This window comes from Rhipicephalus microplus, chromosome X (genome assembly GCF_043290135.1).
Source record: "Rhipicephalus microplus isolate Deutch F79 chromosome X, USDA_Rmic, whole genome shotgun sequence".
Taxonomy (NCBI): domain Eukaryota; kingdom Metazoa; phylum Arthropoda; class Arachnida; order Ixodida; family Ixodidae; genus Rhipicephalus; species Rhipicephalus microplus.
In genome coordinates, this window is record NC_134710.1 from 292,348,426 (window position 1) to 292,372,365 (window position 23,940).

The 23,940-nt window shown below is 44.3% G+C and overlaps 1 protein-coding gene across 9 annotated transcripts in view; it reads left to right on the forward strand.

The window, feature by feature from the left end:
- Positions 1-23,940, forward strand: part of LOC119161406 (uncharacterized) — a 201,196-nt gene that overhangs the window by 3,719 nt on the left and 173,537 nt on the right. For 8 of the 9 annotated variants that reach the window (XM_037413853.2, XM_037413856.2, XM_075879330.1 and 5 more), the window contains exons 3-6: positions 582-771; positions 847-919; positions 15,812-16,154; positions 16,229-16,521. In XM_037413853.2, the coding sequence (XP_037269750.2) occupies positions 582-771; positions 847-919; positions 15,812-16,154; positions 16,229-16,521 (899 nt within the window). The remainder of the gene's footprint in view (positions 1-581; positions 772-846; positions 920-15,811; positions 16,155-16,228; positions 16,522-23,940) is intronic. The other variant, XM_037413855.2, reaches the window with a different exon arrangement.

The following is a 23,940-nucleotide window of genomic DNA, read 5'->3' on the forward strand; positions in this document are numbered from 1 at the left end:
CTTGGTACTGCACTTGGTAAGAGAACAAATATGTCACTGAATTACCCTTCCCCAATATCTTGAATGTCTCTACCCTGTTACTTTGGTTAGCCAGCTGATGTGCAAAATAGGAAAGGGTGCCGGTGCCCTCTTTTAAGGTTCCCCGTCACCCAGTCATGGATTTTAAATGCTTATTTTTTCGTGGAAAACTGGTTGTAGTTCTATTTCAAAGGAGGCAAGAACTTGTCATGGCGACATTAAAAAAGTTTTTTGCAATTTATGACTGAACAATAAGTTATGAGTGGTGAAGTTCAGCTGTGGACCTAAACAAGTTTTTTTTTTCCCTCGCAAATAAGTTAAAAGTAAAACTTTTTGTTGGGATAGTTTGTGCATGGTTTATGGAAGGAATAAGGGGCAAACTAGACACACAAGAACAGACATGGATGAACGCCTATTAACAACTGATTTATTATTATAAGAAAAAGGGGAATACAAATAGGCAAGCATTTCGGCAGCGCTAACCTCATGGTGTTCCTAAATGTGATAAAAGCTTGTACAAGTTGTAAAAGCAATAAAATCGTTTTCTGTGTTGTTCCTTGCAGCGGCCCCCAAACATGGCTTGCAGTCATTGGGGAAAGTTGGTGCGGGGAGGCGTATGCCACCTCCTGTCAACCTTCCAAGTCTAAAAAGTGAGAACAGTGGAAACAATCCTAACATAAGCTTAGTACCAAGTGGAGGTCAAGGATGGGGGAGTGCGGGAAAAGAGAAAGGAAAGTCGCCCGAAGAAAACAGGTTTGTTTTGTTTTCTGCATTGGCTGAAAAGTTGTGTGATGTGTACTTAGTGTAACTTTCTTTTTGTTCATATAGCAGTGGCCCACAGCAGCAGTCGCAACACTCACAATCACCTACTTCGCATTCACAAGGACCGCCTGCATCAAAGGTCTGTTTAATATCTGCTTAAAAATATGAAGCTTTGGCCGTAGATATCGGCTGGCAGTGCATGGTGCAAAAATACAGCAGTATCCTTTCACTATGTACTGACAGTGGGGCCGCGTGGGTTTCCTTGGTTCTTTATTTTCCTTCCAGTGCATTCATTAATGCTGCATAAGTGTCATCTCGGGTGTCAATTGAAGGGCTGATGAAAATATCTCGAGGCATGCAAATGCAACACCTATTTTCATCCCATTTGACCGCAGGATGTTGAATATAAACTTCTTCTGTAGTACTTAATTAAAAAAAAATCTTAGTCTTTAAAGTTTTTGTAAGAGACTACATTCTAAAATGATAAAAACTGAAAGCTGATGAAAAGTCTCTGAATTTGTTCAATCTCTGAGGTCTTAATTTTGTTGCAATTCCTTCCACTCCTAGCCTTTGCTGTTCATAGTTGGCTGATCACATTGGCTATGGGAATATTATTAACCATTAATTGGAGAAAATTTTTGCGAAACATTGGAAACAAACTTGTGTATCCGGTTTAAATTGTTTATTTATTTATTTATTATACCCTCAGGGCCTCTGGCCCTGAGGGTATAATAAATAAATAAATAATCCCAATACTTTACAAATATGTTGCAGGTTTACAATGTGAAGATTGTCAATAATATGCCAAATGGCAGGACGAGTGTTGCTCTTATCTGTAGAACGGCTCTACTGTAGTATTTCTTTGTATAGTAGTGCCAGTGGTGGTGTTAGAGCTTAGCTTGTCAGTTCCGTATTTGTTCAAGGCTGAGCACTTGTCCTAAGTGTGTTGCATGTGCGGTCACAACCGTGCTTAACTCTCACTTGCTTTCCCCGGAAACTATGTTTTTATTTACATGTTGTAGTGTCCACAGTCTTGACTAACTTTTAAATCAAGGGGAAAAATACTAAGGCAGTTCTGGAAAACTTGTATGAAAGTAGTAGAAAATATCCATAAAATTCATGAAAATAAGAATGTGATTTTATTGTACGCTGCTTGAGAGTGCAACATATCTGGAGTGTACAAACCTTGCATCAGGTTTCAGACTTTTCCAAGAGCCAATGTGCAAGCTCTATTTTTTTATGCCCCCCAAATAAGCTCACTAGTTTGTAGAGTAGACCATGACGATCATATTTTGCAAATTTTGCTGTGCTGCATACCGCGTAGACCGTATGTTTTGAAAAAATTCCTGTGCTGCTTTCGTTCTGCTGACCTGGCCTCCTCGTATGTGCAGTTACGAAATCTAGCCCATTGGCAACATTACTCTCCCCTGAGCTTGTCGATTAGTCCTACGATGCGGTGTCTTGACTGCATAGTCAGAGTTTTTATTATTCTGTGCGGCCCTTTGCCGTTTTGTACAGCCTGAAACTACTGTAAGAAGCGGTATTGCCAAAAAGAAAGCCTCTCAAGATGGTGTGCTCCTTCACTGGTAGGGGAAGTGTGCTTCTTGCATCGCGCTTCCTCCTCGTGCTGCTATGACACGTGCTCACCTAGGGGAACCCCTGCTTGGTTGTGGGCTGCGTGCTGATGCATTTCTGTCATGTTACGCTGACGAAACAGGTATAGCTGCAATGGAGGGCTGTGCCTACCCCTTTCTGCTGGGAGAAAAAGGGTGGGAAGGACGAGTGAGAAACCGAAACCAGCCAATGTGGGTTGTTCTAAGCTCTATAACTTCCTTGTTACAGCAATTATTTGCAAAATTTTGGCGGCAGCACGTTCACGTTTGGAACACGAGATTATTTACAGGCCCTTTAAAGACCATTGTATACTTGACGACATAAATTACGTAGTTCAAAATTATAGCCATAGTATATAGGAAATCTATGGCATGTCAATTGTTGAGAGGTATGCATTTATTTGGCAGATAACTTTTGTTCTGAACAATTGTAACAAGCATATAGACTGTCCCATTACCTTGGATGCAATGCATTAGTTTGTCTAAAGAACAGCTACAAGCTTTCTCATAAACATAGTAGAAACCCATTGTTTCAGTGGTCAAAAACTGATGGATAGTCTTAAGGTGCTACAAAGCAATGATTAATCATTGTAGCTGTTACAATTTTCATCAATACGTCAACTGCAAATTTGACGCCCAATTGTTCAAGAAACTGCGTGATCGCCCAGTTACTTAAGCTTCAAACAGAAAATCGTTGATGACACGCGTGGTGTTCGGGAAAATGGCTGCGGGACTTGGATGGGGAGCTTGCAGATCAGGGCTAGAAAACATGCCTCAAGGCTTCTTGTTGACAACTGCTTGGCACATTACACAGATAATCAGTTGAGCAACATCGAGCTCAAGTTCCTGCCTTCAAACACCACCTCGAAGCTCCAGCCTCTTGATCAAGGCATCATCTGTGTTTGAAAGGGATCTACAAGTGAAGGCTTTTTGAGCAGCTGCTCATTCAACTTCGTATGAATGTTTAAGCGCAATACAGATGCTTAAAGCTGCTTGGGAGAGAGTGAAGAAAGAGACAGTCGCTAACCGTTTTCCCGGCTGTGGCGGCTGCATTTCCGATGGAGGCGGAAATGTTGTAGGCCCGTGTGCTCAGATTTGGGTGCACGTTAAAGAACCCCAGGTGGTCAAAATTTCCGGAGCCCTCCACTACGGCGTCTCTCATAATCATATGGGGGGGGGGGGGGGTAATCATATGGTGGTTTTGGGACGTTAAACCCCACATATCAATCAAAATCAATGGATCTAGTGTGTTGCTAGTGTTGCTCAATGGAAGGCACCGTGAGTCGAAAGATGCGAGTCGAAAAATCGCGTTTTTAGCGAAATTTCTCGTATTTCTGATTTTTATTGCATTGTAATCTTCAAACCTTATTCTTTCATCTGTGAAAATTTCAAAACTAAATTCGAACCGCAAAATGCAAAAAAATGTGTATGAAGGCATCGCGGTGGCTCAAAATTTCGTGAATTTGCGCCGATATTGGCCATCTTTGACTGCGCGCTGCTCCCCGTCGCAGTGCCGCCCGCCATCGCGATCGGTTGGGAAAGTTGCGTCCGGCCTTCTTCTTACAGCTCCGACGACCGCCAGTTTCGTACGTGGGCAAAAAAAAACTAAAAAACGAGGCCTTTTTATCGCATGGTTTGAGCGGATTGAAACGCGCGGAACCCTAAGCCGCATCGCCATTGGCTACCGAGTCATTGTCAGCTGTGTTGGTGGCGGCCATCGGCATTTGGTCCGTCCGCTTTTCTGCGCGTCTACGCATATTTCTGCACGGCGGCATCGATGAGTGCGCGAGCGACAGTGGCTGCGATGAAGGGATTGACGCTGCGCTTCTTTCGTCAGTGCTTCGGAAAAGAAGCTCGGCTTCTTCGAAAAAGACGAAAGACAGCGCGATGAGGTTTGTGCAACGACAGTTTTGTGCGACACCCTCTTGCTGACGGCACTTGTGGCAGGTGCGGCATGCCCTGCTTGCGGTATTCAAAAACTTGCCGTTCGGGAGCCGGCAGAAAAGCGCAAGGGACTTTCGTCGCTCCTCGAACTTCATTGCGAAAACAGCGAATGCTCAGCAACTGTTCTTTCGTGCTCCTATACGTCACTGCGTGTTACGGCGGACGGCAGGAGCCGAGTGAGCCAACGGTACGACAGTGGGAGCTCCCGAGATAGTTTCGCTGTAAATGTGAAGGCGGTGGTGGCTGCTTGCGCTGTCGGCATTGGGCATGAGCAAGTGTCGAGATTTTGCTCCATTATTGGACTCCCAAAGCCAGTGCACCACCGAGGATTTTTTTTCGATAGCAAAGAAGGTGCACACCGCTGCCATGGCAGCTGTGAGTGAAAACTTGCGCCGATCCAGAGAGTTGACGAAAGAAGTAGCAGGCGAAACTGATGTGGCTGTTATGTTCGACGGCACTTAGCAGAAGAGGGGCCACAAAAGCCACAACGGGATTGGCGCAGTTATCTCCTTAGATACTGGCCTCTGCTTAGACTTCGAGGTCATATCAAATTACTGCCTGACATGCAGTAGGCACAAGGATATGGGCCCAGACGAGGAAGTGTGGCAGGCATTCCATGGCCCAGTCTGTGAAAAAAATGCAGACTGTTCCTCCCATGCCATGGAAACGGAGGCTGCAATGCGCATTTGGCAGAGAACATTGACTTATGACACCCCACTGCATTTCATGACATTCTTGAGTGACGGTGACAGCAAAGCATATAGTGCAGTTGCAGAGTCAAAAAGTCTATGGTGCTGTCAATATAGAAAAACGAGACTGCACTAATTATGTGGCCAAGAGACTTGGCACCGCGCTACGGAAGCTGCATGTGCCATTACCACGAGGGCAGAAAATGAAAGAGCCAGCCATTCAGAAGCTCCAAACATACTATCAGATTTCCATAACAAGCAACAGGGGGAGTGTACGGGATATGCACACTGCAGTATGGGCTTCGTACTTCCACTCATGCTCTACTGACAATGCTGGCAGCCACAAGTTTTGCCCTGCAGGAACAGAGTCGTGGTGCAAACATCAACGCGCTAAAGCACTTGGTAAACCTGCACCACGCCACACACTTCTGACAAAAGCACAGGGATTGGCTGTTTTGCCCATTTATAAGCGGCTAACGGATGAGAAGCTCCTTGCTCGATGCATCAAAGGAAAAACCCAGAACGCATCGGAATCCCTGAACAGCAAAATTTGGCTACTTTGCCCCAAGACTAAGTTTGTCTCCCGAACGGTTGTCGAGACTGCCGCAGCTATGGCAATCCTGTGGTTTAACAAGGGTCATGCTACTTTCGAGCACATTCTGGAAGAGCTCAACATACTGCCATCTAGAGATCTAGTTACTTTCAGTGATTCCCGCGATGCGAGGTGCATCAAGAGAATGTCCGAGCGTCTGACAGCAGAAGCAAGGGCCCACCGTTGTCGTGGAGTGAAAAGGGCACGGCTAGAAGAGAGTGCTCGCAAGGACCGCGAGGGCACAACCTATGCTGCAGGACAGTTCTAGTTCTGTTGAACATTATGGCCAAAGATTATGCATTTCTAACAACTATGTGATAAAAAAAAAGGTTTCAAACTTTCAAATGCGTTTTTCTTCTTTTGCAGTTTTGATAAAAAAAAAAAGGTTTCAAACTTTCAAATGCGTTTTTCTTCTTTTGCAGTTTTGTGTGATCTGTGCTTCTTATACACGCTAGTTCGTGTACTTAGAATTGTCATACCTCTATGAAATTTTGCACATAGCATGATGAAGGCCCATAGAGTGCAAGTATCTATTCAGATTGTCAGTGCTGCTTATGTTTTTCAAAAATTGCATAACATTGAAAGCGCTTGGCAAAAAGAGCCATAGTAAATTTTTCTATTTTATTATTGTATTTCACCTTTTTACACACAAAATTTATATAGTTTTTTTGCACTCTACAGTTCCAAAGGATCATAGTCAGCTATATCTGCATGCTTTATCTCAAATTTTTATAGGTCAGAATTGTTGCATAACAATGGCCATAATTTTGCAGTATCTGACCTGCAGAAAGAAAACCAAGCAATCTACATGAAAATAAATGACATATTTGAAAAAAGGAGAAAAAACTCTATTAGCATGCCAATTTGTGTTAAATTCAGACTCTTATTAAAGAAAATCGTTTTTCGAGTAGCATCTCCCCTTAAGTGGGGTGAGTGGGGACACGGGTCTTAGAAAGCCGAAGATAGCGAAAAAAGCGACTTTTTGAATCTGACATTTTCGGAATCTGCAACTATTTTTGCACTTATCTGAGAAGTTTCTAGTTTCTCATGTCATTATTTCTGGCCCAAAATCGATTTATAACACCTCTTTGAGATAAATGTGAGTGCAAATAGACCTAAAATTGCGCTTTTTCTGCGCTGTTACACACCATCGTGGCCATTTTGGTCTCGTTTGGCAGGGTGGTTCTTCATCTTCGATTTCCCGCCACTGCTGCCTCGCCTTGCTCATTGGTTTTTCAGCGAAAACGTGTCAAGAAGTACCAGACTGCAATTCTATTGGCTGCTTGGGGCATGTGACAAAGCCTAGGCATTTGAGTGGCCTAAGTGGCGCTTCTGGCATCTACTTCACCATTGTGGCGGGCACGGGCATGCACCATTTTGTCATGGTATTGTCAACTCCGTGCTGCAGTAAAGAAGTTCCGCGCCACACAAATTTGTGAAGCAGGTGCGGCGATGAGTCATTCGCCATGAACTTCAGAAAGAGCCCAGCTATGGCTCAGGACAATGAGGATAACGAACCCGTGGCGGCCAACGTCGGTCGCCAAGTCATCTGTGGAGGCTTAACTCACGCACAAGCCTTTTGGTTGTTGACAATGTCTCTGAAAGCGGCCATGTTTTGTAGCTTCAACTGTTAGAGGTCGGTAAGTAAAAGAGCAGACGTGAATCTACTAGAGATATCAATCTTTACAGCGAGGGAACGGAAGCGCAGTCTTATCGCTAAACGCGCCGATACTGCCATTCCCTCCCGTCTGACGGAACGACCACGTTTGTGTGTGAAGTGCGTGACAGGTTGTCGGAGAGGAGTTAGCCGCGCGTTGACAAACATTAAAGCAATCCGTTCATGGTGAATGTGCTCGCCGCCCGCGCAATGGAGGCTACTGGCAAGAGGTAAAGTGCTTTCAACGATGCGTTCGCAACGATGAACATACTTTGCTGCGGTCTCCACTCAAAAATGTGGCAATCTTCCTTGAAAAGGAAACTAACACCTCGCTGCTCTTGCAGCCTTGAAATTGATGAGCGCGTGCGCGAGTTCGCTCTGCGACATCTACTTGTAACTCAATCTGGACAAACTGGAAAACATCTGTGTCATACGACGGATAGCGGGTGACTCGGACACATTCGTCGCACATCGGCGTCGGTACTGTTAGGCGGCCTTGTTGGCAGACGAGCACATTGCGACAACTTGCAGCAGGACTTGATAGAAACGACACACTCATGGTAACAATTAGTCTGATTACATGCCTGGTGCATGTTAACTGACTAAAGGTATGTGTGTCATGATATTTTTTACTCGAAATGGCGAAATAGTTTTTTTCTCATTTTCTAGGAACACAGATTTTGACTGCATTCCTTGTTTGCTTCTTCAGTAAAAGTGGATCTAGGACAGCTAGAGCTATATTTTGTATGCACAATGTAGTTAAATATGCACAGAAAGTGATGCTGAAATTCGATTTTTAATATGCAGTTCCTATTTTTTTAAAATTTTCATTAATTTTTTTGGTTACATGCAGACAGTGAACTTTTATTGTGCTGTAATTCGAAAAGTACTTGTTCGATTTTCCATCAGCTTGCAGCGTTGCACTCCTTAAGCTTTCTACTATTCATATATATATTAATGACTATGTAAGTTTATGTACATAAATTTTCATTGTTTATGCAAAAATATAATGTAATTACTAATCTCAGAAAACCTGCAAAAATATACCTGGATAGGTAAAATAAGCTAAAGAAACTGAACAAGGCTTTGCAGTTTCACTTAATTTGGTGAAGAAATAACCCACGTTATCTTTAAAACCTATGTTCCCCCTCTTGAGAATTTCTCAACATTGTAAGGCGAGTCGTTACGCGGCATGCAGTCAGCCAGACAAAACAAACTACGCTGTGCAGGTTGTTTTCACCACAATAAATGCATTTTGTTCAAGTGTCTCCTCGTTTCTTGTTTAGCTGCCAAGCGATTTACATTAGGGTTAAGCGATTTTTGTTGCGATTTTGTGCAAAAATTTTGGCTATAGTTAACTGTTTTGCAAATTTTGTGGTGTTCATTATAATGAGGTTTGACTGTTTAACAAATTTATTTAGGACTAATAGATAGCAGTAAGATTCTCTTGTTGTAATAGTATGCACATAAAACACCCGGAAGTGGTGGTTACTATATAAAAATTTGGAGAAAAAAATATTACAAAAAATGTGGAAAAGAAAAGGTTGAATTGCGTACTGGTATAATCTGCTTTTTCGCGATTCCTGGGTGCATGTGCCCTTTGTCTATTGAAAAAGTCTCAAAATGCCTCTATCTTAGAGGCTTTTGTTTTGGAGATTGCTGATCCCCCACCAAACTATCGAAACCCTACCGAAATGGCAGAGCACAGCACAGGCTTATTGAGAGGCGAATTGTACTTTTTTGAAGACTGAGACAGAGGGGAGCTGGACTGATATGGGGAAAGGGAGGCCTTTTTGTGCCTATTGAGAAACTTGTGACCATGTGGGGAGTGTGTTCTCCAAAAAAGTCAGAAGCAGGGTGGGTGCAGTACCGTAAGTAACTGTTTGAGTGGAGGCTGAAGTAGTGCTCACACAAGAGTGCATAGAATTTTTTCCTTTGCCTGAAATAAAATCCTGGCTATGCTTCTGCAGGCCCCTTATTTGTCCTTGCCCGTTAAATGTGATGTGCAGTAGACTGATAATTGCAAATTGCTTTTGTTCGTAAGCCAGCAGTGTCGCATTGTTTAGGTCCAAGCTATGTCCTTTACAGCAGTCTTCAAGTTCCGTCTAAGAATGCATTGCGTGGTTGGCTTTGGTAACTTTTTCTTTCCTAGTGCTTCCCGGTTCGTTGTGGCGATGTAATTGTGTCACTTTGTAATTCATGCATTGTACGTTTATATGATTTTGCACTCATCATCCGCAGGTGTGCGGTCGGTCTTAGGCGTTCATGAAGAAAGACTGCGCTTATGCCCAACGCATGCAAAACTTTCTGAACAGGTTCTGATACACCTTGGAAGAACATAGGGAATAGACTCGATGCACGCCTTCTACAATCCTTACACACTCCCCCGGTCCTTTTCGTACCTTTTTGTTGAATGAATTCTATCATCTTTTATATAATCAATTACATTTTGTATGGTAATTGAAAAATAATGGAATTCCCAATTCATGGTACCTGTAGCTGTAACAAGTTACTTTTAGAAACTCCATAACTGTTACTGTAACAGCTACTTTTTTCGGATAAGGTAACTGTAATACTTTTCACTGGTAACGTGCTCATGACTAGATACCAGCTGTCATAGGACAAGTCGTGCCTCAATTACAGATGTGTGCATACATGCTAGTTGTTACATCACAATGCTAGTTGGTGCGTTGTCTGTAGTTAATTTGAGTAGTTCTAATATATTGAACAAAATTCGGAGGTTCTTAAACGTCTTCATTGAAGTTCTACTGTATTTGGATATTATGTTTTCTGCAAAAATTTCTAGTTTGTAGCAAAGTTTGATAAGTTGAGAAATGGGAAACCAAAACTCAACCGATAAATATTTAAAGACTACATGATACGTGATTATCTTTGTCCTGTTATTGCACTTTTTAAAGTCTGTCCTGTTATTGGCAAGGCTGGCTGATTGTCTTATTAGGGCTTTTCTCACGGTGGCGGTAGTGCTCACATGATTCGCCGTGTTTAAGGAAGGTGTTGGATTGAAATGTTTTGTTTCAGATTTAGTTATATTCCACACACAAATAAAGCTGTTTGTTTCTGTCGTAGAACGCAAAAAAAAAACATCCATTACTGTTATGTCTGCGAAAATTTGAAATGAATCTAACGATAAAGACATCAGCACATCTCTTGTTTGTTATATGTAAAGCAGTCTATGCTGCATGTTTTAGCTTTGAGTGAGGCATTACGAAGTGGATCGACCAGTTTTTTTTTATACGTATAGTAGATGCGTGCATATCGTGGACCTACCAGGAATTGACTACAATGGCATTCAAAGTGTAACTCGTGCTCTGACATAACTTCAGTTCTTGCGTTGTAGCGCTTTATGGTGTGATGTGAACAACATATGCAACTTCCATTAGCGTAAGCCTCCATGGTCGAGCAACACTACAGGTGGCGCAAGGTTATCCAAAATGGCAGGTTAAAAAGTATTCATGTCGCAGCATGTCTGGCTTTTACCGAGCCGTGTTTAATATTATTTTTTCAGAGTTTGTTCAATTCTGCTGCAAAATGCTGTGCTTTCAATAAATCTGCTACAGTCGAACCCAGCTACAACGAAACTGAAGGGGCGCAGAAAAAATTTCATTGAAGCTAAAATTTCATTGTAGTGAAATCGAAAAAATATAACCGATCAGAACTAGCAAAACAAAGGAATGTTTATTCTAAAAATTCAAAAAGTGTCCGCTGCTTTTTATTCTATCCCAGCAGCGTCACGGCGCGATTATCACCCATGTGTAGCGAGGCCATAGTGAAAAGCATGACGAAACAATGACAACCGCTTTCGTGAACGAACCAAACAGTTGCATTAACACGTTAACACCATCAGCTGTCCGCCGTCAAAACGCCGAGATGGCAGCAGGGTGACTTTTGCCTTATTTTATGCCATTCTTATCATCCATCACTCACGGCTGGGTGATTTTGTTAATACGGACGAACAGCTGCTCTGATTATTACCAGACTGGCTAAGCGCGAACAAAATGAGCATTGGAATCAGAAAAGGCATCGTTCCACAGATGCACCCAGCAGCTGCGCAAAGGAAACCATGAACTAAGCAACTAAGCTTCGGATCATCTGCGGCTATACATTAAACTCAATCTTTAACATTTTGGCACCACCAGAAACCACCGCGCCGCCATTGCTCAATAGCGATGGCGGCGCCCATGCTTGCTGAACAGTGGTTTTCCGTGGTGCCAATGCGTGTTTTAGACTTCGTTGACGCATTTTCAGGTTCTGAAAATGCATCAAAATGTTAAAGATTGGGTTTACTGTATAGCAATAAATATCTGAGCCTGGCATCGCATCGTGAAATTTCGTTGGAAGCGGCATGGCAGAAGAAAGTGTTCGTTGTGGCGACAATATTTATGCATTGCCTCCTATGGACTGCTGACGGAGAACCATGAATTTTTCGTTGTAGCGGGAATTTCGTTAAAGCGGCGTTCATTGTAGTGTGGTTCGACTGTATTGGTATGAAACATTATGGGACACTCTGAAACTTGTTGAAAAAAAGGATCTGATGTCTTAATCAAAGGAGATGTTTGAATGCTGTAGCCATTGGCGGGTTAGCAGTTGTGGGGTTTTGAAATGGAGAGTGCCACGTTCTTGGAGTGAACGGACGCTGTGGATGTGGTCGGACTAAACCAAACAAGACACATTTATTTAACTACTTTTGATCCACACGCTGAGCAACCTTACACAATATTACACAACACTCGTCAACATAACCAACAAGGCGGCAGGTGACCCGCAGCGCTGCTTACCAAGGACCGCTGCAAGAGCCAACCGTTCGCTCCAACTGCCACTTGCCAAAGAGACCCGCTCATCTGCCCCATGCCGCCACCAAAGCTTGCTTCCAGGCGTCGCTGCCGGTGTCACGGTTTCTAACTATGATGATGATGGTGCTGATAAATGCTCGCGAGAAAAACGCCACCTACCGCTTGATAGTCATGACCTCTGAATGCGGCCTATGCGCGAGACACGTGCACCACGAGGTGGAAACAGCTTTACAGGGGGTGTTAGCACCCCCACATAGTTTGCGGTTCAAGGACCGTGTACTCCTGATAGTACAGGCACAACCATAAATATCCCAACAGGCAGCCCTAACCCAACCATACAAACCAAACAGCTTAAAGATAGCACTTGATAAAATTTTCTGGTCTTGAAAAGCCCCAACAGTTTGTCAGTGTTCATGTCACCATCCCCTCTCCACTCTGCTTTAAAGGGTTTTTTTTTCATTGATCCACACTAAAGCATCTAAAGGTGAATTTGCAAGGTGAATACTCGGCATGATGCGTGCAAAGCTTTGTGATCACGTGACTAAGTCGGCTACACTGCTATGTACCTGCACAACTCGGTCTCCACAAACATGAAATGAAAATTGTCCATATCCAAATGGCGACAAATTATATAGAAAATATAAATGAATCTTGGTGTGTGTATCGTGCTTATGAGCTATAAATAAAGCTTGCAGCAAAGAGCACGCAAGCCACAAGTATTGTGGCACGATCCCTTTAAGGCATGTCTACACATGTGCGTTGAAGCCCATCAGCGCGTAACTTCTCTACATGACATTGTGCCCTTTTCCTATTGAGAGGGTGCGAGAAGTTATAAAGGCTATGCTCTTTTATTATAAATTTGGTATTCATACTTTGTAAGTGCAATAAAATTGGTCATTTTTGAAAATTTTAGAGCGAAAAATTTTAACTTCTCATGCCGCTCCTCGAAAACTCGCAACAGGTCCTGGAAAGTCCTTGAATATTCTTGAATTTTAGCTTTGGAAACCTGTACGAACCCTGACACGGGATACTGGTTTTCAAGAGCATTGGCACCATGTCAAAAAAGCCAACTGTACATAAGACCGAGTCTATCACTAACTCTCTCAAAGCCATTAATCTGAGTGAACACAGGTGAGCAATATTTTGGCAGGTCCGAGTATAAGACGGTCTGGTTGCGAGCCCGGTTGAGTAAAATTTTGGTGAATCAGAGACTGAGCGAGTCCGAAGAGCGATATATCTTTTGTAAGTAAATCTGAGTGAGCACAATTTTTGCCAACTAACGGATAACCAGTATGTCTTTATTTTCCTCGCGAGTATGAACTGTATGGGACAGCATTAGCACAAAAGATATTTAACCCTTTCCTGCCTAATGTCGCAAATTTGTGACATACTGGAAAATTGCGAGCAAGCAAGTCACTGAATGCGTGTCACTGTTAATGCTGTTTGTCAAGTACTCATGGGGAATGTAGCTTTCAGCATGAAAAATCTGGCCTGACGTTGTGTAATGTACATTATACAACCAATTATTATGTAGATGATGGTGGAGATAGCGCTCATTTCTCCGTTCTTTTTTGCCTGGCTGACAAAAGTTTTATTTTGAATAATTTTGCTTATCCTAGTGTGTGCACACTTAAAGGGGCCCTGAAACACTTCTTCAAGTAACCATGGAATGAATCACTGGATGAGCTTATTGCCTCACGAAATAAAGGGCACAAAAATCTTTTAAAATTCGTCCAGTGCAAGATTCGTTGCATGCTGCAATTGCATTCTCTTTTCTCTCGTCCTGACAAAAGTGCTGAAAGCTAAGCAGGGAGGGATGACAGGTGCAAATCTAAATGTCGCGTGCACCTCGGGACCTTGAGCACTTTTCTCTTTTTTTTTTCTTCGAATGCGTGGCTTTTTCAGTGTGAATGCATGCGTGTACTAGTCGCAGCCTCTCGCGGTAATCTCTGTAATGACCGAGCGCGCCATGTTCAAATCAGCCAATGGCTGATAGAAAGGCGATTTTTGGGCTTATTCCGCAATTTGTCGAAAGAAGAGACAGCAATTTTTAGCTGAATTTGATAATTTATTATGAATTTAAGGCTGTGTGCAGCACTATAATTGGCTCGCATGTTGTCCGGAGCCTCTACTATCGATCGGCAGCATTTTCTGACCATGTTAAGAAGTGTTGCAGGGCTCCTTTAATATGTGTCATGCATGGTGCGTAGCTTTAAAGTAACGTTTTTTATTGCAAGGTCCCTGCCTCTGTGGCAAGTGGACAATTTGCGACATACATAAAAGTATATATGGAAGGTGCATTTTGGATAATTTAACTGTGGAATCATTTAAAAATTGTTATTTAAAGTTGAAAATGAAAACAATTTAAATTTTCTCCGGCAGTTTCATAATTCAGGCTTAAAGGGTTATGTGATAACGAAGCAACTGTGATCTCAGTGGCTATTTGCTGTTGAAACTGCAGTGACCATAGAGATTATAGTCTCTATAAAGGCCGCCATCTTCATGTTCCCCATCTTGTTTTAATGCTTTATTCTTAAAGCTAGGGTTGTCTGGTCGAAAAGAAAAAAAATAGCCAGAAAATGAGAAAAGTTAAAATGTAGCGGAAAGTAGCCATGCATGCATGCTGTGCCGCGTGAGCAATTCAAAATTGTAATTTTTGAGATTCCAGCAGTAATTGTAGGCTTTGTGAAGAATTTCGTGCATGATGTAGTATATGTACTTCGCCACGGTGGTAGTATATGTACTTCGCCACGGTGGTAGTATATGCACTTGATCACGGTGGTCTAGCGACTATGGTACTTGGCTGCTTGCTGACCCGCTGGTCAGCAAGCATAAAAAATGCGGCCTCAGTGGGCGCTTTTTTAATGAAGGTGAAAAAGCTTGAGGCCTGTGTGCTTTGATTCAGGTGCATCTTAAAGAACTCCAGGTGGTCGAAATTTTCATGCAATGAATGGTGTTGACAGTAGGAAGGGCTCGTGGTTTACCTGGGGAACAGCATTGTTGATTCCTTTATTACAGACGTGCATATTGTAAATAAAATACCGGTTAAGATGACTTGACGAGCAATCATTGAAAGATGTCTGACGTTGTGTGATCCTAAAAAAAAAAAAAGGATTTACAAGGGTGCTTTTGTGCCATCTGCCATCCACCTCCTCCACGAATCTCCCAAATATGGAGGTAACCAGGTTTGTAATTATGGCTTTTTTTTTCACTATTCAATGTAGGCAATAATTTGATAAATTGAAGTTGGATATATTAGACTAACTGTACGTAGGGAAGTGTAACCGATTGCGATGACTGCATATTGAAATGCAGTAGAAATAAATACTAGACAGTTTTTTCTTGTATGCTAATTTTTTTCTTTTTTATTCATCTTCAATCATGCTACTGGTGATCTGATCTACATAATGGTTAACATTCTCTAATAACTTACTGAGGTAGGGAAGTGCAACCGATTGCGATGACTGCATATTGAAATGCAGTAGAAAGAAATACTAGACAGTTTTTTCTTGTATGCTAATTTTTTTCTTTTTATTCATCTTCAATCATGCTACTGGTGATCTGATCTACATAATGGTTAACATTCTCTAATAACTTACTGAGTGAGAGCCGTTCATAACATTTAGAACATTTTGCCGTGGGTTGGTGTATGATACTATTAATTTCTTACGTTTAGGGCTCAAGTAAATGCTGACTCTGTGTGTCTCAACGCTTAATTGTTGCAGCAACCACAGCAGCCACAGCCGCAGCTGCAGCCACCGCAACAGCAGCAGCCGCCGCCGCAGCAGCAACAGGCGCCAGTGGCCACAAGCACCAGTGCTCCAGGGGGTCCGGGAAGCGGGGTAACAGTTGGGGGAGGCGTTGGCAGCAGCGCTGGCGTCAAGACTTGGAGCAGCGTGACATCCAGCCAAGAGGGTGGTGGTCCAGAACGCAACTTCTTGGGCCATCAGTCGCCATTTTTTCCTCAGGAATTCCCCAAGCTAGCTGGTGGCGATGTGCCCATCGACGGGACCCAGAGGTCGGCGACAGACTCTCAGTATGGACCTGGCCCCAGCCTGAGACCACAGAGTAAGTGTCAGTTTTCCCAAGCTTGGATACTTAGAGTTGCCTGCTAGTTTATGCGAACAAAGTGCACGTTTCAGTGGAAGGAACCTGGAGCCGGGGCACGCTTCAGCAGCAGCCGCCGCCCCAGCAGCAGCAGCAACAGCAGCAGCAGCAGGTTCCGGGGGGCGGCAGTGGAGGGGGTGGTGGCGGGCAGGGCTGTGGCCCACCCGGCGGCCTGCCTCCGAGCAGTGGCAGTGGCGTGAACGGTCAAGCATCGTTCGCATCTCCGCCAAGGGGAGCCCTCCCCTCAGGTGTGCCGCCCGGTGGTGGACCTCCTTCATCACCAGCACAGCCCTCCTATAGGCAACAGGCGGTGCCACCTTTTGTACAGGTGCGTTGGCTAGTCTCTCCTCTGCAGGTAACACTGCGCAAGTCTCTGCCTTTTACTTCACGACCCTGACACTAAGTGAAGGAAGCTGCATCAGGGCCGGCAGCGCCGTAGCTTTCCGCATTCTCAGTGTTCCTTGTCTTTTCTTGGTTTTCTCCGCAACGTCGCTATTGTGTCGCTTGCTCTTCGTTTCTGAAGACTCGCGCTTGTGCGAAATGACACAGATTGAGTACCCTGTGTGACATTTCAGCATGAGTGCTTCGGTGACAAAGAAATGCAAGATATTGACTCTGGAAGACAAAATGGGCATCTTGGACCCCGTTTCTAGAGGCCAAAAAAAGGATGTAGCTGCTAAATTTGGCATCCCAGCTAGTTTTCTGTCCACAATTTTAAACGTGAAAGATGCGATTTGCAGGGCTGTGGAGCGTTGCACGGACGGCAAGAAAAAGTTGAAATCAACATACGCCGACGTCGACAAAGCTGTGTTTACATAGTTTTCGGGCACGTGGGCGCGCAATGTACCCATCAGCGGCGCTGTTCTGCAGCAAAAAGCAAGGGATTTTGACTGTATCCTGGGCTGGGGGGCGATGGTTTGAAAGGCAGTAACGGGTGGCTCGAAGGTTTCAACCGAAGGCACGGAATCGTCGGCAAAGTGATTAGTGGCGAGTCCTCCTCCACAGCTACAGATGGCGCAGATTCGTGGATTCAACATGATCTGCCAGGTATTTTGGAGTGCTACGAAGCGTCAAATGTGTACAAGGCTGATGAAACGCTTTTCTACGAATCGCTTCTGAACTGTACTCTGACGCTTAAGGGGGGACAACCCACTTAAAAAAAACTTTATTTATGGGTACATTCTGATAAAATTTGCATGCTCTATGTATTTTGACATGCTGATTTCAAATACGCAATTACTTTTTCTCTGCAACAAGTACTTTTCAGAATATTCGAGAAATTCATATTTTTTAATTGGCTTAATGGGAAGTAAATTTTCTTTTTAATTGTCATCAAAGACACTGGCATATGAAAATGATCCTGTGTTGTCAGAGCTTGAAGTGGTATAAGAATGAATGACATGCTGTAACTTTGGCTCAAATCACTCTAGGACAAACATTTGCAAGCAAAAAAGGCTTCAGTAAAACCTTGGAGCAATTATTACTTTTGGAAAACATGTCTCATGTTATTTGTTCAAATTTTAGGCCTACTGCAGTCCCCATTTGTCCCATTTTCTAAAAAAAAAAAAACAAGAATTAATGCGATAGGATAAGTATGACCAGAGATATCGTCACTCCAAAACTACATGATGATCAAAAATGCAGTTTTCAGAAAACTGCAAAAAACATTTCCTGATAAATTAGTAATGAATATGGAAATTACTTCAACATTACAATGATAAAGGATGGTACATGGGTTCAATCAGGCAAGAATGAATATTTTACAATAATTTTGAATTTAATTAGGGCATCTCAAAATTTACTTCTGAAACCCAATAATATCTTCTAAAATGATTATTTTTATAAGTGTTGTTCAGTGATATGTATCTGTATACTAGTCCTACTGCACCACTTTTCTGTCAAAAAAAGAATTATTGAGACTGGTTGAGTAGAACCAGAGATATTGGGGTTCCAATATGACACCATCAGAAATGCCACTTAGGGGAAATGGGTAAAAAAAATTTATTTACACACTCTCCCTCCTAAGAAAAAGTATCTCAAAATGATCCAGGGGAGTAATCGGGCCTTTTATTCACTGCCTTAGCAAGGCCAAGTGATGCTGCCCTTTTTTTAGCAGAACTTGTGCTACGCCGCAGGTCCTTTTCTCTGGCCCTGTTGGACCCAGTAGGTGTTATGTCCACATTCAATTCTGCTAGCACGGCCGTAGTAGCGTGCTCATTACCAGCATTAAAACGCAGCACAGCCTCCTCTACAGCTGCCTGTACTGCAATCAATGACCAGTGCTGCTCTTTTGCTAGTAGGCTCCAGATTACCGAGTGGAAAGACTCATTTGAGTTCTGGGTCTTTTCCCCTGAGGCATCTTTGCAGCAGTCTCCTCTCCGACAATCACTGGTAAACCGGCAAGAGAGCTGCAGCCACATCACTAGGCAAATTATATTTGTGCTTGGGCTCTGGCCCTTTAGCTTTTGCTGCGTTGTGGCAGCACCAAGATTGCTCACCAGTTCGGGCAACTGTCGGTAGAGGTGACGTGATGAAACGTTGCCATCACTGCCCGGCTCATGGCTTCAACATCACCTACGTGCGATTTTAGTGCTCGCCCATAGTAGACAGCCAACCTGTCGAACAGTTCGGCAGTCAATCTCCACTTGACACCAAGGCTTCGTTTGCCTTCCCCCTTGTGTTGTTGCACTAGGTTGCTTAGTGCAGTACCCATATGTTTCTTGACGTGGTTTACGCAATCCTCCTTCTCCACTTCAAAGTAACCATAAATTTTCGCTTCTTTCATGGCGTTGTATGTGGGGCTGTCACCATCGCACAACACCGTAGTGTAACGAAGGTCATGCCGCTGAAGTGATCGTTTAAACAAAATTTTGCCGGCTTCTACCTCCATTTGGCCAGACTTGCAGTTTGAATTTTTCTGGCACTGGTGGCTTGACTTCCAGATATCATAGCCCTCACTGCCTGGCTTAGGGCCGTTCTCACAACCCAAACAAAAGTTGGACATCACATGGTAGTCATTCACATATCCAGTAAACAGTTCAACAACCGTTCAAACACCAATGTGAGAGGAATGCCCCCTTGTCAACCAAGTGCCGTCATAGCACATGGCAATGTTCTTTTTGTGCCCAAAACACATGTCGTATAACTCCTTTACTTTACACGTGCACCGAGTCATAACGGGCGCGGCAGCTCTGGTGACAGCCGGTTCTAAGGTTTGTTTCAAGTGCAGTTGAAACGTCTTATTGTGCAGCTCCCGCCGCGACAGTCCCATAGCCACGAAAATATCGTTCATGGCTGTCTGATCGTTCCCACTGCTGAGCATCGCACGCGTGGATAAAATGTTTACCGCGAATGCATTGCAGGACTTGCCACCATTGACTCGGCGAGTTCCATGCTGTCGGGACTTCGCCACAACAGTCGCACTTCACGATCATTTTTTTAGCGAGGCCGCAATCGCGGTCACTCGTGACTAATTTTGCCCACCCGCCACATACCTGGCAGCGTAGGGAAGCAGCAAGCAGCTCATTCAGGACCTCCATGTCAATCATCACACACGGAGCTGCAGGGTCCGCGGCGGAGGCCGATGAAGCGTCGCTTGCACAGGTGAAAACTGCAGTGTTGTTGCCGGTGTCGACTCAAGTCTATGAAGACTGTCCTGCTCACGAGCACTTACTTGTGCTATTTCGCTGCTCGTGACAGATCTAGCGTCAACTCGCACACGGCTTGAGTCGTGCAAAGAATGCAGTCCGTCAGCTGCATCGCTGCGGGTTGCTTGCTGATCGCTTGTAGAGCCGCGCGATGGCATGCCCGCATCTTGCGAACCGCTATCGCCTTCGCTGACGATGTCTGATGCCCAGACACCGCGAGTCACCTGCTCGGCGGTTGTAGTGCCTTTGTGGAGCGGACCGGTGTCACCTGCATCGCCGTTATCGGGCGCCGAGGCACTGATGGCTGCTTGCTGATCGTTCGCGGCAACCCGTGATGTTGTGCCGTAAGCACGTTTTTTTTTTCCCATTTTGGCTCGCTTTCGGCTGAACTGATACACCGAATGATGTTTTTTCGGTCCTCCAGGCATGTTCGTCGTATCACCATAACCCAAGTCAAAATTGCGCCTCGAATAGCCAAGTTTTCAAATCCAACGCCCTCAGCTAATCAGACTGTGCCATTATAACCTTGTGATCTCAAGTGGCCAATGACGTTTTTCGTGGATTTTTTTCTTTCTTTTTTATTTCAAGAGGTGGCAAGCTTAGTGTTGCCCGACCGAGCGAGAAGAAAAGCCAAATGTGAGAGCTTTTCAGCGATACCAAAATGGCCACGTTCGAGCGGGCCGTTCAAGAGTTACAGGCAGCCGAAATAAGTGCGATTTGTCCTCAATTTAAAGGGCTGGGGGTGTGCCATCGCATCCGTAACTTATTGTTACGCCGTTAATATGCGGTATTTTGAAACTAAAATTTACAGACAGGTACGTGATGGTAGAAAGAATACAAAAATTACACTTTTAAGGGGGGAGGCTACCATCGGATACCAACTTTTTTGTTTATTGAGATATCTTAATGAAATTTTCAGGATAGACTTATAGCAAAAGCATTAGAAGAACTACAAAATTTCATCAAGTTATGTTCACTGGTTTTCAAGTTACAGCAGAATATCAGGGTAGTGCACATGGTTCTCTAATTCCAGGCCTGGAGAACTTTCAAAAGGTGCTGGAACTGTGAAATTAACTATGATGATTCCAAGATTGATACTCCAGGGGGTAACAGAGCCCTTTTTTTGAATTTCCTTGCTGAAAAGTTTTAGCAGACCATCAAACATTGTGTTCGTGATTAGGATATTATCAATTAAATTTTGATTAAGTATAATAAATAACACACACAATATATTGAAAAAATGGGCTTGTCACCCCCTCAGAAATTTATTCATGTACATAATAAAAAGACTTATGGAAATCCAATGAGTGGTTCCAGAGATATGGCTGGAATAAGCAGCCTCACTAGCCAAAAAAGTCATTTTGAGAAAACGACGTTTGAAAGTTTTGAGCACATAGGCAGTTCTAAAATGAACCTGCAGCGTAACTGGAGGTGTCCTTTGGCACTCTCTTTCTTTGCCGCCTTTCCATCTTCTCTAGGGATCGCTTCTTAGCCTTTTTCAAGCGCAGAGAATCTTTCTCGGCTGCCCGTTGAATGGCCAGGTGGCCAGGTGTTAGCCCCACTGATGAAGCTAGCTCTTGGGTGGCCCTGTAGCAGCCAGCATTGTATCTTAGTACTGCATCATGCAGTGCTGTCTCCACAGCAATCAGTGACGCATGCTGCTCTTTGGGCATGAGGGACCACAGCACAGAGTGAAAGGACTGATGCATTCTGCGTCTTTGCTCCCAGGCAGCGTTGCAGAAGAGAAGCCTGTGAGAGCCTCTCATAAATGGGTAGAAGTGCATCTGCAACATAGCGTGGCAGCTTGTACGAATGCTTCGGAGGTGGAACACCGGTAATCTTGCTGGCATTGTGACGACAACAGGAGTCTGCACCCTCTGGGCACAAGTCGTGGTGCGGCTCCTCATCCGTCGACGTCACATGGTGGTACGATGCCATCACTGCCCGCCGCATTGCAGCCACATCATCGGAATTGTTCCGTAGGGCCCAACCATAATAATCTGTCAACTTGTCGATGAGGGCCTTTGTCAGCCTGCCCTTCCCTCCCAAAGCCTTGTCACTTTTCCGCACAAGGTTGCGAAGTGCAGTCCCCATCCTCTTCTGAACGTGGTTCAGGCATTCCTCTTTTGAAATGGGGACCAGTCCATAAACATTTTCTTGTACAAGGGCAGAGAATGTGGCACTATCTCCATCAGACACGAGCGTTGTGTAACGGAGGTTGTGCTTCGACAGTGAGCGTGAAAAGAGGATGATAGCTGCCTCAACCTCCATTCTCCCTGATTTAGAGTCGGTGTTTTTCTGGCACACATGATTCTCCAGCCAGCATGCATAGTCTGAGTCTCCAGGCTTTGGCTCTACTTAGCAACCAAGGCACTGATTAGACAGAACAACGGCGTCCAAGATAAGGCCCGTATGGTATTCGATAATTGCCCCGACTCCAATATGGGATGTGTGCCCACGCTTGTGCCATGTTCCATCATAACAAACTGTTATATCCCTGGTGAAATATTGATCCATTTCTTTGTAAGTGGCTTTTACAGCAGAAGCAGATTCTGCATAGAAATTTTATATGCATTGTGTCTGCGGTTCCCTGAATTTCTTCAGGTGCTTCTGAAAGGTCTTGTGATGGAGGCCACGATGGGACACGTTCATCGCTGCCCAAAAGTTTTTGAGAGCTGTTTGTCCCTTGCCTATTTGTTTTGTTGCCATAATGGCTCTTACATTCACATCAAAGGCCTTTGTGTCATCCTGACGAGATGGACTCCATGAGCTTGAAACTACTCCACAATGCAAGCATACTAGCTCAAGCTTTGCAGCAAGTCCAAGTTGGGTGCCTCCTCGTACCTTCATCCCAATCGCGGTGCACCGGTGGCACGGGGTCCGAGATAGCAGGTCGTCTAGGGCATCCATTTGCACAAGGAAAAATTTTTCGCCTTCACTTGTAGCGGTGGCAGCTTCATGATCGCGCTCCATTGCCTGAAATTTCCGCTCCGTCGTTGGCATAGCGCCAAGTTCTCTTTGCACAGCAGCGCGTTGTTGATCCGCCGCCTCTTTCTCCTCGCACGTCAGGAAACTTGTTCGTAAATGCACAGTTGACGACGCGATCGCACTCGAGGCCGATGAAAGAGAAGATGCGGAAGCCACTGTCGATGAGCACGAGACACCAGGTGCACTTGTAACGACAAATTCTTGCACCGGCAGAGCAGGAGTGCCGTTGCTAGGCGCGTTGCGGTTTTCGCAGTAAGTTTGCCCAAGACAGAAGATTCAGTGTCTGAAAGATTGCACTCAAACACTGAACCAAGAACAGCGTGCGTTCTTGGTTGATGAACAGTGATGAAAACCCACCAAGCTTACGTAAGACAGCACCTTGGCACCAAAGGGGAAAGGTCGTGCCATAAAGTCGTAAAAAGTTTTAAATTTACGGACGAAGTTGCAAGTGTGATAATTATGGTGCCTTATCTGACAGGAAATTGTTAAGCGCAGTTGATTAAGGACTGCATCATGTGTGCCATGTTGGCGCTCGGTCGGCGGTGTTGAGCAACTTGAAGCGATTGCACATGGTGAATCATCGTTCACGTCGAAGCTTGTCGACGGACGATCGCTCGTTGATAATGGGCACGCTTTCGCACATCTTGACGGCGACCTTTCATCTGAACGGTAGTCGGTTTCATGTTGGCTACGCGAGCGAGTGCCTGCACGTTCAGCGTCCTGGTACTCGGGGAAGCATTGTTTGCGTCCTTTGTTGAGTGTTCGGTGACGATCGCCAAACAACGGCGTTATCGATGGTGTCACAGTGCGACTGCTAGATTCAATGCTGGGTTCTTGGCGGTGACTTGGCATGTCATCTAAGTGTTCCGTTGATTTCAGTATAGTCGTTTGATAATTAGCTGGTCCCGCCAACCGCCGCTTTTTTTTTTTTGCTGTAGGAGGCTTCCGCTTTCATTTTCCAAATGCATGAGTAGGCGAAAACTTTTCGAACAAGCAAGATTTCATAATGGCGTGCGTGCAACAAGTGTCAAAAAACATGCATGAAATGTGGTTTTCGATGTAGACGGCCGCTACTCCTCTGTTGTCGTGACAGCACCTAATGGGAAGTCTCC